At 50.4% G+C, this 17,205-nt stretch overlaps 5 protein-coding genes across 5 annotated transcripts; 2 read left to right on the top strand and 3 right to left on the bottom strand.

Moving 5' to 3' along the window:
• Positions 1-248: 248 nt before the first annotated feature.
• Positions 249-1,886, top strand: EURHEDRAFT_352044 (chitin deacetylase CDA6). Its single transcript, XM_040778444.1, has one exon. It carries the CDS (start codon positions 334-336, stop codon positions 1,684-1,686), a length of 1,353 nt encoding a protein of 450 aa, XP_040640118.1. The 5' UTR covers positions 249-333; the 3' UTR covers positions 1,687-1,886.
• Positions 1,887-2,085: 199 nt separating this feature from the next.
• EURHEDRAFT_401508 (uncharacterized protein) lies at positions 2,086-4,201 on the bottom strand (the record flags this gene model as incomplete). Its single annotated transcript, XM_040780092.1, has 2 exons — positions 2,086-3,797; positions 3,853-4,201. 2 exons carry the CDS (start codon positions 4,199-4,201, stop codon positions 2,086-2,088), a joined length of 2,061 nt encoding a protein of 686 aa, XP_040640117.1.
• A 241-nt stretch (positions 4,202-4,442) lies between these two features.
• Positions 4,443-7,925, bottom strand: EURHEDRAFT_497443 (tethering complex subunit PEP5). The gene is made up of 8 exons (XM_040785700.1): positions 7,832-7,925; positions 7,716-7,781; positions 7,357-7,653; positions 6,432-7,295; positions 6,046-6,381; positions 5,493-5,996; positions 5,045-5,443; positions 4,443-4,992 (listed from the first exon to the last, which is right to left on the bottom strand). Exons 1-8 carry the CDS (start codon positions 7,844-7,846, stop codon positions 4,615-4,617), a joined length of 2,859 nt encoding a protein of 952 aa, XP_040640116.1. The 5' UTR covers positions 7,847-7,925; the 3' UTR covers positions 4,443-4,614.
• Positions 7,926-8,024: 99 nt separating this feature from the next.
• Positions 8,025-10,555, bottom strand: EURHEDRAFT_410951 (uncharacterized protein). Its single transcript, XM_040781481.1, has one exon. The coding sequence runs from the start codon at positions 10,190-10,192 to the stop codon at positions 8,129-8,131; it is 2,064 nt and encodes a 687-aa protein (XP_040640115.1). The 5' UTR covers positions 10,193-10,555; the 3' UTR covers positions 8,025-8,128.
• A 737-nt stretch (positions 10,556-11,292) lies between these two features.
• EURHEDRAFT_376365 (uncharacterized protein) lies at positions 11,293-16,920 on the top strand (the record flags this gene model as incomplete). The annotated part of the gene is made up of 2 exons (XM_040778843.1): positions 11,293-15,611; positions 15,714-16,920. 2 exons carry the CDS (start codon positions 11,293-11,295, stop codon positions 16,918-16,920), a joined length of 5,526 nt encoding a protein of 1,841 aa, XP_040640114.1.
• Between the last annotated feature and the right edge of the window lie 285 nt (positions 16,921-17,205).

Raw genomic sequence — 17,205 nt, 5'->3', positions numbered from 1 at the left:
TTCCTCCCTCCCTTCTCCTCTCTTCTTTTTCCTCACTCTCTCCCACTATCCTCCTATCCTCGTCATCGCTCTCCTTATCTGAAGCATACTACTAGCATCAGATCTCATCTTATTCTACATCTTAGCTTCCATTTACCTTTGCATCAATTGCGAAAATGCACCTGCGTGACATCCTCGCCTTCTCGACTCTCGTCCTGGCAGCGTCCGTGTCGGCTCGCAGCATCTCACAGCCACCCAAGGACAAGTCTCCCATTGTCTCCGCTACGTTGGACAAAGGAGGCCAGGGCAGCGAGCTGCGGACTGAGAACTTCGAGAACCGGTGTGGTCCCAAGTATGGCAAGTGCGGAAAGGGCAAGTGTTGCTCAACTGCCGGTAAGTTCTGCGACAGAATACATTCGAATGGGAAGAACGAGACGTGCTGACATTTCTCGGACAGGCTACTGCGGATCGAGCAAGGCTCATTGCCGCTCCCCTGACTGTCAGATCGACTTTGGTCACTGCGATGGCCTCTCATCCCCCGAGGGTCCGTCTACCGAGAAAATCCGCAGACCGAAGATTGGCACCGCGCCCTATGGACCGAATGTCATCCGTTCATGTGCCGTCCCGGGTACCGTTGCTTTGACGTTCGACGATGGCCCTAGGGAATACACCGAAGAGCTTCTCGATCTGCTGGAGAGGTATAACGCCAAGGCGACCTTCTTCATTACGGGTAACAACGGCGGCAAGGGACCTATCGATGACTTCGACATGCCCTGGAGCACGTTGATTAAACGCATGCGACTTGAAGGTCATCAGGTTGCCAGCCACACCTGGTCTCACCAGGATCTCAGCAAAATCTCGCACGACCAGCGCAAAGACCAGCTCTTAAAGAACGAGATGGCTCTTCGTAATATCCTGGGCGGCTTCCCGACTTACATGCGTCCTCCGTACTCAAGCTGCCTTCCCGAGTCTGGTTGCCTTGATGACTTGGGTAAGCTTGGATACCATGTTGTCTTGTACGATCTCGACACTAGTGACTATGCCCACGACAGTCCCGACGCCATTCAGGTCTCCAAGGACATTTTCAACAAGGCTGTGGACCCATGGAAGGTCACCGACAAATCCTGGTTGGTCATCGCTCATGATGTCCATGAGCAAACAGTCCACAACCTCACTGAGCATATGTTGCGCAGAATCCGGGACCGTGGCTACCATGCGGTGACTGTAGGTCAGTGTCTCAATGACCCTGAGGAGTACTGGTACCGTGAGGACCCCCACGGGCCACTTCACATCGACAAGGAAGGCAAAGAAAGTCGCAAGAAGGATAACAAGGGCAAGTCTTCTACCTTCAAAGCCATTACTCTGGACGGCACCTGCGGCGTGAATGTCACATGCGTTGGCTCTGCGTTTGGTCCCTGCTGCAGTAGTGCTGGTTATTGCGGCAACTCTACGGCGCACTGCGGTACAGGTTGTCAGTCCGACTTTGGCCGTTGCTTCTGGCCCGGCTCCGACAAGCTTCTTCCGAACGGTACTACCATTGGAATCCCGGCTAAGCCCAAGGACACGGCATCTGGATGGTTACCGATCGACAAGGACAAAGATGCTGCAAAGAGACCGGTGAAGTCGGGAGCCGGCTCTCTTGTCAAGACCGGAGCCTCTGTCACGGCATTGGCTTTGCTTACTTCCGCAACGGTTCTTTTGACTTGACCATTTTTATGACACAAGAGAATGACTTGTCTGTTGTTGAATTCGCGCTTGATGGCTTATTTTTCTGTTTGGATTGAATTTGGGTTTCAGATTGCACCGGGTTAGTTTGTGTTCCCTCGTTTGTTTGCAGACTTGTGCAGTAGCTTAGCGGAGTTATTAGAAAAAGATGATGCTCGCTTCGAGCGATTGATACTCCTGGTGATGAACGTAGATGTCATAAAGTACTCTGTCCTTAGTAGATGACCCATTAAATATAAGTATACAGCGCTAGCTAGGCAGATAAATATACATCAGAAATGACAAAGGTTCAACATCGTAAATCGTCTCATCTTGCACCAGTTCGTAGTAAGTCATCCATCGCATAATAATACAGATATGGAGGCAGTCATCGCTTCGTTATCATTTCCTAATAACTTTCAGCAAAGGCGCAATCCGCGCACGACGACTCAACCCAACACGGTAGGGCACTTTGCTCGTGCTTGCAATGGGTGAGTGTTTGCTGGGTCCTTTATTGTCGTTATTGGATTTGGTTGATGTGCCTGCAGCGCATTGCCCCTGGTTGGAAGTATCTGGTGTCGGATTTGATTTCTTGGGGGTTACAGGGGCATTTGAGGTCGACTCGTGTTCAAGTTCGGGCTCGGGTCCAGCTTCTGGTGCCAGTGCTGGAGCTGAGAGCTGCATCTTGTCGATTGTGGGTGGGGTTGATTTCTGCTTATCGCCGTTTGCAGGTTTCTCGACGACAACGGACACGTTGCTGAGGGGTTGACCAGGTGCATGTTCATTGGCCTCAGTGGGTTCCTCTTCAACAGAGACAGGAGGTTGCTCAGAAGTGTTCTTTCTCTTTCGTCCGCGTCTCCTAGGCGCCGGCTCCTGGTCAGGATTACCCTTTTCCTGATCTTTCCCAATCATAGGAATTTCCACCGCAGCAAATGTCTCTTGTTCTCCCGCGGGCGTCGAGATAGAATCAGGAGTGGGGATCGAGTCTGGTCGACGGTCGTGCTGGGGGTCATGTTGTCGGTCGTCGATCCAAATTACGTCGTCTTCTACGTCTGGTTCGTAGGTTTTCAGGAGAGTGACAGAGGTTGTTTTGCCGCGCTTGAGTTTCTTTTTTTTGGGTTCTTTGCGCGGTTGTTTTGGGTTTGGTGGTTCTGTGGAGTGGGGACTGGGTTCGTGTTTTGAGGGTTCAGGGTGTTGAGTTTGGGTTTGGGGGGCGTTGAGTTGGATCAGATGCATTCTGTCATCATCTGGGTTTGTGGTATGAGGTTTGTCGTTCAATTGTTTGGGCTCATTGGAAATAGGATGTGGTATGTTTGTTTCGATCGGTTGGTGAGTCTCGTTGAGATTGCTGCTGTGCATAGTCTGTTTATTACTCCTTGTACGACTAACCTCTTTAGCCTTTGGATTGTTGTTCTTCGAGTCACTTGGCACTGCGAGCTCATCGTCATCATCATTCTTCAGTTGCGGTTGGGACTTCTTTTTCTTTGGAGCTTTCTTCTTCTGAATCACTGGGATCTCAACAGAGACAGGAGGACAAAGTTCGTCTGTTGCATTTGCTTGAGGTTGCTGTGGTGCACTCCGTCGAGCAGTGGCATCACTTTTCGACCTGCTCACGTTTGGTGACCTCAATGACGAAAATGGCTCGGTACCATGTGGAAAGTCAAGTGCTGCTTCTTGGAGTGACTTTGATCGAATGGGGTTCTTATTCAAGACCTCTGTTTGTATAGTCTCATGCATTGCAGCGTCTGCATTCGTGGGTCCTTCCGGTGCGGATTCGTAGGCATTGGAGGAAAGATTTGACTGAGTACGGTCAAACGTCGAGATACTACTATGGGCTGCCCCAACGGCCAACGCATTCTCGACCCATTGGTTTCGATCCGAATTATACCACTCGGGGTGTAAGACGGGAATTTGAACCTGCGGACACTCCTCGGGGCATCCCAGAGTGCTATCAACACCTTGCAAACCTTGCTGTTGCTGCTGCTGATCTATGTACCTCAACTCCGACTCTGTAAATGGGACAGTCGCAGTCGAAGGAATCTGCTGTCCGGTATGCGGAGCATCATCGTCAAACAGTCGTCTTTGTGCCATGTCAATCTCAGACATCATGAAGGCTATCGTTATTTCGTTAGTAGGCCACACAATCAATTAGGACTAAAAGGCACTTACCAATTGACCCAGATCCCCTCGTAATCCCATTCCCAAATCCACCAGGAATCCATCTTTCCTCTCTTCTCCGCTGAGACGACGATACCGACGCCCGCCTTTGCGCATCTTGCGACTGCGACTGTAGGAAATCATCGAAGTTGACGCCGATATCCCCAACATTATTAATCTCTTCTTGAATCTGGTTATCGATAGCACTATTTTCCACATTGACAGCCGAAGCATCATCCTTCCAATTACTGTTTTCTGGACGATTCTCTCGCCTGGGGGACATCATGGGGGGCGGAGGTTGAGCCTCGCAGGAGAGAGGGTCGTCTTCGTCGTCGGAGTCTTGAATCACGCGGCTGGTCATTGTGATAGGAGTACGTTATGTGAGCATAAGGGTATTGGTGGATATTTATGTCGCCTATAACGGAGTAGGTATAGGAAATTGGGTGATTGGATGAAGCTCGACTCGATGCGCGTTTGGTGGGACCATGTGACGCGAGGGCACGTGGCGATAAGATAACACATCCCAAAAGGGAAGTAGTATGAGAGCGTTTTACACAAGGGGAGAGGGGGAATCGGCGTGGACGGTGGACATTGTAAGAGTGACTCAGTTGGAGGGAAGATATTGTGTATTGTGTATATAAGCAATGAGGTACTTTGGTTGAGACCAACTATCATTGGTTCAACAGCCACCCTCACCTCGTATATCCATAAATATCTAAGTACAGAAGGTATCAATTGCGCACAAAAAAGCAATACAAATCATCATTCATCACATCACTCCATAGTACTCTGCGGCCGCATAACACCCCTCCCAAAGAACTCACTGACAGCCCCGAACCGGTCCTTCGACCGCTGAAGCTCGCCCTTGAACAGGTCATGCTGATCAGCCGATTCTACCTGCCTCTTACGAATAGCCTTGATGGTGGAATTCTGTGGCGCGCAAATGGGGCATTCAGCGTCTTCGTCGACCTTGTTCAGACAGCGTTGGTGGAAGGAGTGTTTGCAGAGGAAGTGGATTGTCGGGAGATCGAGGCCTCCACCGCAGGACATGCATCGGCGTGCTTGGAAAACAACGGGTTTAGTTCCTAGTTGTTCGATTTCTTGTTTTTTGTTTTCGGTTTCGGTGCTGTAGCTTGATATCAGGCGGCGGTTCTGTAGAGCGATTAGTTGTTGGTATATGAAGAGAACAGTGATATGCACTTACCGAAGATATCTCCTTCCGTTCTCGCTCAATGTTGTCACTTAGATATTTCTTGAGACGGCCCATCGTAACAACTGCATTGTTGCTTAGTGCCTGGATGACCTGTAGTGGCGACATGAGGCCCTCGTCGTCGATCTTCTTGAGAACGGCATCGAGCTCATCGCCAGCTTCTTCTAGGATCTTTGGGCTCGAGGCAAAGTACGTCAAGGCATCCACGTATAACCGTGGTTCCTCGGGGCCGTACTTCTTCAGAGCCTTGATTGCACCCTGCGTATCCTTCGCAGCGGTAAACGAACGAAAGATATCAGAGCGAAGACCTTCTTGTTCGCGGACCAAGGTCGAGCCCTCTCGGAAGCCGGATAGGTCGGACAGCAGCAAGACGTTTGATGTCGATATGGGAATCTAATCGGATGTAAGAGCAAGAACCCACATTGGAAAGAAATATACTTACATCCTTGCCCTCGATAAGCTTCTTTGCCTTGTCCTCCCACTCCGCCTTCTCAGTAGTATCTTTCTGCCGCTTGGCTGTGTCTAGATACATCTCGAATAGGGTTGTAAATAGGTCCATCTTATCTTCTTCTTTCAGGTTCGGTTGGCTCGTAAGATCCTCTAGGAAGGTGATGAATTCCTGTGGATGATCTACGAATGCGGAGAATGCTGCCCTGGGTTTGGGAATGACATAGTCCGGAGTCGATTCGGTAATTTTATGCTCTGCCAAGGACGGTGCCTCAGACACTTGTTCCGTTGTGCTTGTGCTGACATTTATAAGGCCTAGCGGAAGGAAACCTGCCAGACTCTGCAATGTACTGGTAGGTTGTACTTGGGCCTCGGCAGGTGGCTCGACCTGCGTTCTTGGCTGGTACTTCCCGGTGTAGTAGACTATGAAGAGTTCAGTGGTTTGTTGGGGGCAATTGGCCAATAGTACACGGGCATATTTCATGAGGTTGTGGTAAGCCTGCACCTGTTAGTAACTTCAAATGAACCATACCTAGTGAACTACATACCATCTGAGGCTCAAGTCGCCAGATATACTCCACGGCTTCAGCGTACTTCTTCGAATCCTCAATTAATATATCGACAACCATGTCATTTTCACCGTATTTAGTGGCCAGATACGCAGCTTGCTCGTAGTAGCCGCCTTGGCGGCACATAGCAATGGCAGTTTCTAAGTCAAACTTCAACTCTCCAGGAGCCTTGATGAACGAGTCTAACTTTTCTGTGTCCTTTAATTTCGCGTAGCAGTTGAGGAGTAATGTGGTGTGGTCCACTGTAGCCTTCTCGTGATCGTGCAATTCCTCTAGGTATTCGATAAGATTGTGAATACGTTGTGTGTCAAGATACTACTTAGTGTCAGTGATCCGCTATACCCTATAGTTTTAGAGATGTTCACCTTCCGTATAACTTGTGATGGTTCAGTGTTGTCGATCGCTCGAAGATATTGCTGCATTGCCGTGTCGTAGTCTCCCTTCTGATACAGAAAGTCACCGTATCTGCGGTATATGGCATTTTGCTGCATAGAGTCAACGTCTGTCTTCTGCGCCAAATTAATAGCCAAGATATAAAGGTTGCGTTGGTAGAGGATCTCGAGTTTCTGCTGGAGACTCTTTTCCCGATAACGGTAGACCTTCCCATCTGTAGTCAAAAGGAATAGACTACCCCACTCGGTGAAGATGTGCTTCACAGAGGACGAGAGTGACTCAGAATGGGAGATGAATTTCAGATCCGTATCGAGCAAAGTGAAAGTAGTCGTACTGAAGAGCTCGTCCGTTTGGCTCATCCCCATATTCAACGAACCTGGCTTTGTGGACCCAGCTCTCGGGGGACAAACGAGAGCGATGTAATCTTTGAAAATGTTGATCGAGTTCTTCGGACTCTCGAATGCGTAGCTAGGTCCACGCCCACGCGAGCCATACGTGTATACGGCATCTTCCCTGGCAATCAATATATCACTAGAATCCTTGTCCATTGCCATACACCCGAGACCACAACCAGTATCTTCTAGAACACGAGCCGGCTGGCCCTGCCCTCTCCCAGAGATGATCAGTGTCAATATCCGGTTCGTCGTTGAGATGTAGAGCGCTGTCGTTAGTCCGTCCTGCGTCGCGAGTCCGGTAATCGGTTCCTCCGATTCGAATACAATACGTTGTCGTGCGCCGCGATCATGAATCAAATCACCGCGAATAATCGTCACGGATCCGTTGGCAAACCCCACCGCAACCTGGGATAGATCGCTAAGCGCTGTGAAGGCAGATATCTGTTCCAATTCCAATCCCTCAGCAATTCTTCAACATATTTATCCAGCAGTGTAGACATACCGGAAACTGTCTCTTGGCATTATGCACCGAGACCGTCGACAAGCACTGCGGCGCTCCGGTCTTCTTCTCGGGCTTATCGAGACCCCAGACTTTCAATACCGGCTCATTCAGGAGATCTTCTGCAATAGTAACTAACAGCGACGTTCCATCTATTTGCTTCATATGCGTAATCGAGCCGGCATCGTGTGCTTTGAATGATCGGACGATCTTGAATGAGGAGGAGACGATGCGGACGACACCGTCAGTGGATCCAAGGAAGAGGTTCGCGGAGCCGGTACAGAGGGTTGAGAGATCAGGCTGGCGACCGATATGTTAGGTTTCGAGAGGTTTTGTAGAGATATAAGGGTGGAAGTACGTACCCCAAAGACGGAGGCGTCCTCCGATAACTTGACCGACGAGACGTCGAAGAAGTTGAACGCTTTCCACTGTCGGGTGTGAGTATGCGATATGACAACTTCACGGGCGTGATACTCACTGATGTCAGAGCCATTTGATAGTGGTCCGCACCATGGACCGGTTGGAATGGTGTTGAAAGAGCAAAGTGGGTAGTCGTGATTGCGGTGTCTCCAGACCGTCGGAGTTGATCTGGCGAACTCCGCCGGCTAATACGGCAACGTCATTGCTCAATGAGTATGCATTTTTGTATAGAACGCAACCCTTTTTTGAAGGTTTAATTGAGCAAAAATGCTCAGATCAATATATTTGACTATTATGGAGCTGATTCTTTTAAGTACATATAAATCCTGATTGAGCTAAGATAACTGTCGAAAGGCTAATGGGTATCCAAATTCAAAGCAGATCGTTGTGCATCTCCAGACGATGCACCATGGTTATTCCCGGACCTGCGAAGGTCCCTATTCCAATCAAAACTTTCCTGCAGCCAGCTCCCAGCATCGGCAATTGCTTGACTCAGGTTGAAACTCTCGCTTGCAAGTCCTCCCTGGCCATCTTGCCCAGTGGGCGGCGTTGTCCCCGACAATGTCAGCGGCAATGCGGTAGACTGTGAGGGTTCGTGGTTATTGTAATTGGAGTCTATCCCAGGCTGTGAGCTGCGTGGGCTTTCCCCAGCACTCTGGATCCTACGGCCGTACCGGTCTCTTTCCGGCGATGGCGACCAGTCGGAGTGAGGACTCGGAGAACGGTCTGAGAAACTAGAGGCTTTTTGCTTCTTGTTGGTCGAAGTTACTCTTGACAGAGATTCAATATGGACATGGCGATGACGCTTCCTTTCAGTGCTGAACGTAAAGGGGGTGACGGCATCGACTATACACTGCGTACTGGGTACCACAGCAGCGGCAGTTTTTAAGGTACTGTTGTCCGGAGCAAGATGGGTTGTATTAAGACGGTGGAAGGGCGTGATCTTTTGTGAGGTAGTCGAGCTTGGAAGGGAAGACCGAGAAGAGCGTCGTTTCTGTGGAGATGTTGTGGGCTGGTCCTCCACTTGACTTTCCAGGCCATCCTGGAAAGACTTCTGTGCATGGAGTAGGGCTGCTTGGGTGGAAAGCGGAACTGGGCCAGTATCATCATCATTCTCCGATGCACTCGTCGGTGGGGCTGTGTAGTGCAAGGATGGAGCATAGTCTGCCATAGCAGGATTGGGTGGTATTGGCTGGGCTGAAGGGATATTCTCAATGTTTCCATGAGTCGACCGGCTTTCTAGAAGACCGCGAGAAGCAGTATGGCTGTCAAGGGCACGAGAGCCTGCAGTCGACGTAAAAGTGCGCCGGGAAGGCTCATTATATGCAATTTCACGCTTTGCTGACTCATTCGTGGATTCTTTTGAAGATGTAAGCTGCCGTTTATGCGCTTGTTGATACTCCTGCCTATGCAATTGTTGAGCATTCTTATCAGTTTCTGTTGGTGCGGATGGTTCTTCCCCCGCTTGCTTCATTGTCGGCGATTTGGATCGTTTCCTCCGTCGACGAAATTCAAATTTTGGCAGCTGTGACGATGATGAAACGATACAAAACGAGGTGTTAGATTGAGCATTATGGGTAGCGGAATGTGGAACGTTCTGTTGCCTAATGGGCGAAGGTCTGAAATGGCTCTCAGCAATAGACTCGGAACGGCGACTTTCTTGTGGCCGGTCAACCTGTGATGACGCTGGTTCCCTTGTATCCGTTTTTTCCGGGCTTGAATGTCTGGGACCGGGAGCAAGGGACTGGTGCCGTCGGCTTCTTGTATCGGAGAGACGGGTGGATACAGTAGTCGTTGGCGACGTTGGCGGATCGAAGTTTCCGAACCCAATCCCCCTACGATCCCTCTTTAACCAGTTGACATCTGTTGGCCTGGCGATGCTGTTGTTACGTAGTTCTGAATACAACTGAGCTTCCCCTGTCCAAGGTACTGTCCTCTTCGGCGTGCCTTGTACGGATGCTGAATTTCGACTTTGCTTATCCTGCAATGGCTTGCGAGATTTTTGATGTTTCGAGGTCACCAGCAAGCTTTCATTAGCGGCATCTGACGGAGCGACGGACGTTTCCGTACGGCAGGACGACTCGTGCGACTCATGATGTAACTGCTTCCGTGGCCGCGGATCAGTCTCCTGCACTACTGGGTCACTGGAATTCTCAGCTGCACTGTGCGATTTCCGCTTTTTTGTCCACGGATTCACCCATCCTTGATCGAACGGTCCTTTGAGGGAGGCGGAGAGAATAAAGAGCGGGCCGCCTTGGAGATACGCTTCGGCCAATTTCTCGATCCTTTGGCGCTGTGCATTGCGTGCATCTTCGCCCAATTCATCATCAGAGCCCAGCACATCGTCTGAAACTATATCATCTGCGGAAGGCGAACACACTTCGAGCGAAACTGGCGAGGTTGGTCGAGGGAATGGCATCGGGATGGCAGGGGGAAGGGATGTAGGAAGGTGGACGGCGGTAGCTCAGCGGCAGTCAGACGCAGCTGCATTGGGTGATTTAAGCAGCTGGGGGTGGTGAAATGGCGGGTGGGTAAATAAGGACGGGGGTAAGATGCTCATTTCCAAAGCAGCAGACCGTCCAAAGGCATCAACGTTGTCTCTTGAGCATCGCTGTCAGATACGTACTGACCTCGTTCATCGACGCTAAAAAAAGAGAAAACCACTTTACGCGCCGGGGCAACGCGTGCTTATGTAAGCCAATGTAGCCCTCTATTCTGCACTCATTCTACGGGAAAATGGTTGAAATATGATTGTGATGCCTCTCGGATTGTGAGATCTTGCAGTTGTTTGTATGAGATTCTGATGATCGAGTGGAATCTCGTGCCGGCGCAACTGCACTCTGTAAGCGGGATATGACGAGTCCGGTGCGCCCCACGCCAGCGTCAAACCAATTGGATCGAGTGAGCAGGTTTGTTTGTTTAATTCTATGATATCAATGCCTTCTCACTTCATCCAAATCGCAATTGGTATCGTCGTATTATGCCAGCGCAACGGTATGCTAGTGCGGAGTATGCGGTATCAGTACTGGAGTAGTCGCTGACTTGGAAAACGGAGTACGTAGTAAAACACTTGTGAAATCAAGAGGAACACTATAAGAAACTCAGCAATCAGCAGTAAAGGAATACTCCAAATAATCCTTCCAACGCAGCTCTCAAACCTCACAGTAGTGTACTGCACAATGCATGCATGATTGATGCTGGAGTTGCCCCGACCTCCTTCACAAAAAAACAATTCCGCCGCCGCCTTCGACTTCCACTCCGCTACTTTCGCGTGCCTTCATACAGACCAACCCCAGCCCACATCCTTTTTATCTTTTTTTTTATTTTACAATAACGGTTGTCCCTGCATATTTACCAGTTCGGATTTGAATGTGAGCCAATTCACCGGGTTCCAGGCCCATGTTCGACTCTGGTGCCATATACGACTACGAACCGCGTTCACTACACCGCAGACGCTGAATTCACCATTCTGCGGATGCTGTGAATGGGAAATTAACATGCAGAACCAAGCCAGCAGTCATGGGCAATAGCAATCCCCCGTGGCTGGATAGCCTAACGGACGACTGGGAGCCCGTCCCTGCTACTCCAAGTCCGGTTCCGGCTCGATCCATGAACCATTCCCGCGAACCCAGCCAGGACTCCCCCAGTCGCATTCCTATTCCCGCGCGCCACCGTTCTGTTGAACAGTCCTCCGCGGATTCCAAGAAGAAGGTTACCCGACCGTGCCATTTTATCAGAAGAGAACCGCCTACGCCCAAGAGCCGCACACCCCGGACGCCGGCGAAACTGCGATCCCCCGTGCCCAAGAACAATAGCCCCCGATCTAGAAGCAGTACTCAGCCAACACGGACTCCGAAGTCTGGAACGAAGAAAAGTCCGAAATCCACAGCGTCATCGTCGAAGTCGAAACCGGCATCAGACAGTCCGAAACCGAATCCCGCTGCGCGTAAACTTCACGCAATAGACACGCGCTCGCCCTTGCGGTCGGTATCAAACGTTTCCAGCCAATCTAGCCAGCCAAGTCAGCAAGGTACGGTGCAGGTCCGCCCAAAGGAGAACAACAAGACGCGAGAGTCAACCCCGGAATGGCGCAAGAGATTGGTACACGGTGAATTACCTACGGGCGAGCAACGCGATTTGTTTGCACCTATTGGGTTGGAGAGCGTCTTTAAGCCTCCAACTCCAGGCTCTGGGGCAACGCGAAAAGACCAGGTTCCCATGTTCAAGCAATCAGCAGATATATGGAATTTCAACGAGGGCAGTGACGTGAATATGCACAGTCCCGACATGGAGAGCGCTGATGAGAACCGTCGGGAAGGCACTGGTGACTCAAAAGGCAAGGATCCAGCTTCGCAGGATGCAAAGCGCGACAGTGTCAACAGTCCACGCACATCCCCAGGAGATGCGCTCAAGATCAGGAAGAGCGGGGAGGAACAAAATCGCAACGGGAATCATTCTTCTCTCAACGACACCAAATTACGAAGTGCAAGTGGCTTGGAAGATCTACGGAATGAAGGTATCACCCCAATTACTTTCTCGCGGTCGAATACAATAGACGGCAATGGGACGTCGGAAATTATAAGGTCAGCTCTGAAGCAAGTCACAGACAAACTGGAGGGTCTCTCGTTGCGGACTGGAGACCGTCCCGGCTCCCGAGCGAGCGATAGCGCACTGTTGCATCCGCAGAGCGAGGCCCAGGCAGAGGCTTTACTGCCAGAAAATGAATTGCTAGACGTGACGAGCAACTCATTGCCTCAAGACCTTTCTATGGGCACATTGGGTGCTTTTGCCCGGTTCCGCCGCACGGATTTCTTGGGTGAAGGATCCCTACTCAAGCCGCGCCTTACTCCATCGCCCCTTCCTTCCCAGCGTCTCTCCCCACAGGCACTCTGGAATTCGCGCATCCGAAGCTCACCTCCATACTATCTCAAAACGAATCCATTAACGGATCCACCCACGTTACCAAGGCCATCGTCGGCCCAGAGCAGGAACTCTGCGACCGAGAGCTCGGAGAAGGGCAAGGTTGAGGGCATGCCGTCATCCGGCAGCCCATTGAAACTTTTTGGAACCCATGACACCTTCACAAACAACAAACTTCTGCGACGGATGAGTCAATTCGAGGAGACCTTTGGTCATGCGTCCGATGAGGACGAACCAGTGTCGCCTTCAGAGGAGGCTCGACGGAAGGGCGAGAACCGAAGCCTGTTGAGCGTGAAACTAGACAGACCATCTTCAAGGCGCTCGAGGATCAGAGCTACGAACAATCCCAAACTTAACCGGTTCGGAGATGGCGGTCTGGACCATTTCGATTTCTCTGATACGAGCCCTTACGAACCCAAGTTGCTGTACCATGAGATGCCAGATCTCGATCACCGCCCTTCTTCACGACGGAGATCTTCTATTTCTAACCAGCATTATCGGCGGACCTCACTCGACGGTCATGACCACCAGCACTCTCCAGATGATCACCGGTCGTCCGCAGACGACGATTCTTTGGACTACAGCGAATTTAAATTGAGATCCACCATACGTTCAAGAGAGACAAACCCAAAGAGACGCAGGACCATACTGGAATCAGGTAGTCCAGATTATGAAGACGAAGATGGCCGAAACTTGCCAGGTCGGGCTGATGATCTTTCATTGCTGCAAAAAAGCTTGATGCAACACGGCATCAACGACGGTGACGAGAATCATCCGGATCAACCACGCTCCCAGCAAAGACTACAATCGCCGACAGCAAGCCATTCAAATTCCTCAACGCGAAAAAGATCCTCGTCGCACTGGCACCACCCTAATGATACCGACATTGGCGAAGAGTCGCCGTCAGATATGGCTGTCCCTAGGGTTCAAGTGACCGGTATCAACGACGAGGTGCGCCGAGGCTCAATCACCACTCAGGATTACCTCAACGAAGCGACAAGAGTCATGGACATGATCCGATCAAAGGGTAGAACCACAGGCGGGCTACCGAGTGTGGAAGAACTTGATATGGAAGGTGAAGAAGACGACAACGATAGTTACGATGACGATAATGATGACGATGATGATTCCACTCGGGAAGAGTTCTCACGTCCTCCAAGCCGGGAAGGTGTCGATATGCGTAAGCTCAGGGAGTCCAACGAGCCCAACCCGCGCGTTACGAGCTACTTGAGAAAGTTCCAAGAAAACGATGATCCAGAATTCGGAGTCAGTACATCTGTCGCATCGCTCCACTTGGATGATGATCAGCAACGAGGATCGCCATCCCGAGGCAGTCCTCCTGACTCCAAGGCCGGAGCTGAGCGCAACCAGAATGACGTTTTCAACGGCCAGCAGGAACGTAAGGATTCGGTAGGGTCAGTCGACGAGGAAGGTGGACATGTTACTATCGACTCACAAATGTCGTCCAAGAGCATCCCTACTGGCTCATCGCAGGGTTCATATGCAAAAGGCGTTCTGTCCTCCGACGTGGTGTCACATTTAATTCCGGAACAAGTTAACGGTTTCACTTACGACCGCTTCAAACAGAAGTGGGTCAAGGAGAAAGTGAAACAAGTACCTGAAAAGCCAAAATGCGACGATAGCGAGGATGATCCGTTCAGGGATATTCCAGATCTTAGCGTCGACGAATTGCAGGAGATGATGCGAATGCAGTCCAGTTCCCCGACTAAGACTGATGATGGCCGGCCGGCCGATGAAGCTGACGATCCTCAAAGTCCACTCAGTGCAAAACAGCCACGGACGCGCGATGGTGCACCGTCGGTTATCGTCAGCACCGTTCAGTCGAAAACGTCCCGTTTTACCTCAACTGATCTCGACTCCGGCACCAGGGCGACATCGTGGGATACTGATCAACACAAAAACGGAGAATCCACCAGTGAAGTTGAACACGAGATCAAATTGCATGAGGGACGTCTATCAAAACCTCCTCGCCGCCAGAGAGCCCCCAATCAGCAAGCTCGAGCAGTTACCGTCAACTTCTCGTCCCCTCCCGTCTCCCGTGTTGCATACAGCGATGACTACACCCCGACTAAATACATGGGCCGGGAGCTAGATCCAGGTTTTATTCAAGAGCAAGAAGGCCCGGCTGGCGACACGCGACCTAATCCAGCTCAGACTCTCAGCAACCACGCAACTGGCGATAGCGACAGCGGTGAAGATGAGGCGTTGTGTGTCATGCGACAAAACACCGAGGGAGCTGTATCTACGCCACTTAGTGGTTACCAAGAGAATTCTGTGGTCCGTTTCCAAGAGCCTGGGCATGACACGAGCTATAGTTTTAATCTCAGTCCCCTACCCGACTTCACTGTGCACCAAATCGACAAACCGCTGCACCTTGAACTCAGCTATGTAGCCAACCGCACGAATCCGACCTCTCTACGCCAGGTACACGGAACGTTTGCCTTGGCAACAGAGGACCTGGTCAGACACCTGACTGAGGTTGAGCCCTTCGAGCCGTACTGGGAGCACGTCCGGCGTCTGATCCTCCGCGACAAAGGTCTCATCACCCTTCACAAACTGCACGACTTCTGTCCTCGTCTGGAGGACCTTGACGTATCGGACAATGACATCGGTCAGCTTAGCGGCATCCCCGCCACTCTACGCACCCTCAGAATACAGCGTAACTGTCTTACGAGCTTAACGGCGTGGGGTCACCTGGTTAATCTGCAGTATCTGGACATTTCGGGCAACGAGCTGGAGAGCTTGGATGGTTTTGGAAGCTTAATTCATCTCCGAGAGATTAAGGCAAATGACAATAATATTCGGAGTATCGAAGGGATTCGCGATCTGAATGGTCTCTTGAGTCTCAAGTTGGGTAACAATTCCCTGACGTCGGTAGATTTTGAGGGAACTGAATTGTAAGTTTTTTTTTTTTTTTTTTTTTTTTTTTTTTTTTTTTTTTTTTTTTTTTTTTGGTTCTTTTTATTTATCTTTTACACTGTTACTTACTAATCGAGTAGGACTCGTCTCAATGAATTGGACTTGAGCTATAACGTGCTTACATCCGTTCAAAACCTGCACCTCTTGCCGTCCATCTCCGCGGTCAACCTAAGCTTCAATCGCCTCACTGAAGTTGATTTCCCAGCACCTATGTACAACTTGCGCTCGTTGAAAGTCTCGAATAATAACTTGGGTACCCTCGATACCGCGGTGTTACCTTCATTAACCCTTCTTTACGCTGACCAGAATGCGTTGTCTACAATATCTGGGCTTGAATATTGTCACAAACTGGAGATCCTTTCTGCTCGGGAACAGATGGTGTCAGAGAAAGACAATTATAAGTACTTTGGCGTCGACTTGGGTCAAGTGAGGGATATCCGTAAGGTGTTCTTATCATCGAACAAGTTGTCCACACAAAGTGTCTCTCCATCCGCTCCACTGCTGAGCTTGCAGCTCCTTGACATCGCATCTTGCAAGCTTGAGAGCCTGCCGGCAGAGTTTTCCCTGAAGTTTCCAAATCTCAGGGTTCTCAACTTGAACTTCAACGCGTTGACCGGCATTACTGAATTGGCGGGTATGAATTGTCTTTCGCGATTAGCAGTTGCTGGAAACCGGATCACGAGAATGCGAAGACTGTGTCAAGCCTTGAGCTACATAGGAAGGACGAACAGAAACAGCGCCTGCTCGCTTCAAAAGGTCGACATCCGGGGTAACCCTCTAACTGTCCGATTCTACCCACCACCCGTCACGGGAAGTGGCAAATCCACAGAGAACAAGAAATTGCATGGCAAAGAGGCATACCGCGCGCGCGAGCGTTCTCAGGCTAAAGCCAACTTCGACCTCCCCGCTGCCCTGGCTGACATGGGCCAGAACCCAAGCGAGGGTATCCCTCACCCAGCATTATGGGGCGAGATAGATGGCGAGCCAGAGGACATGGATATGGACGCAGACGCAGACAAGGACCGAGATGTCGAGATCAACGACCCTTACACCTTGCCCGCTGCAGACGCTGAAGCGGACATAAAATATGTCTCTCATTTGGACGAGCCAACGCGGTTACGACGAAGGATCGTTGAGCTTATGATTTATGCTGGAACAGGTGGTTCAGTAAAACACCTTGACGGGTTGGAGCTACGGCCGATGCTCGAAGAAGGATTGGATATGAATCATGCTTGGACGAAATTGGAGAAACTGGGCGTGCTGAGGAAAAAGGCAATTACGGATTAATTCCTTTTTTTTTACTTTTCATTTTTCATTCTCCACCTCTAATCCTTTTTCATTTAATTTGTTTTGGGCCTGGAGGCAGTGCATTGCGTTTTTGCATCCCGTTCTTTTTCACTTTTCCCTTTTGCTTGTTGGATATTAGCTGGCAGGATACTGGTTGGGTTGGGTTTTCTCATTTTCATGACATACCTCTATACCTTTGTTTTCTTTTTGTAAAGAGTGCAGACACGGAGTTCTGGCTACGCATACATGAGCCTCTGGATTATTGGCTTTTGAATACAATTCAGA

This window comes from Aspergillus ruber, assembly GCF_000600275.1.
Source record: "Aspergillus ruber CBS 135680 unplaced genomic scaffold scaffold00008, whole genome shotgun sequence".
NCBI lineage: Eukaryota > Fungi > Ascomycota > Eurotiomycetes > Eurotiales > Aspergillaceae > Aspergillus > Aspergillus ruber.
The sequence above is the reverse complement of the archived record's forward strand: the minus strand, read 5'-3'. Positions and strand labels throughout refer to the sequence as shown.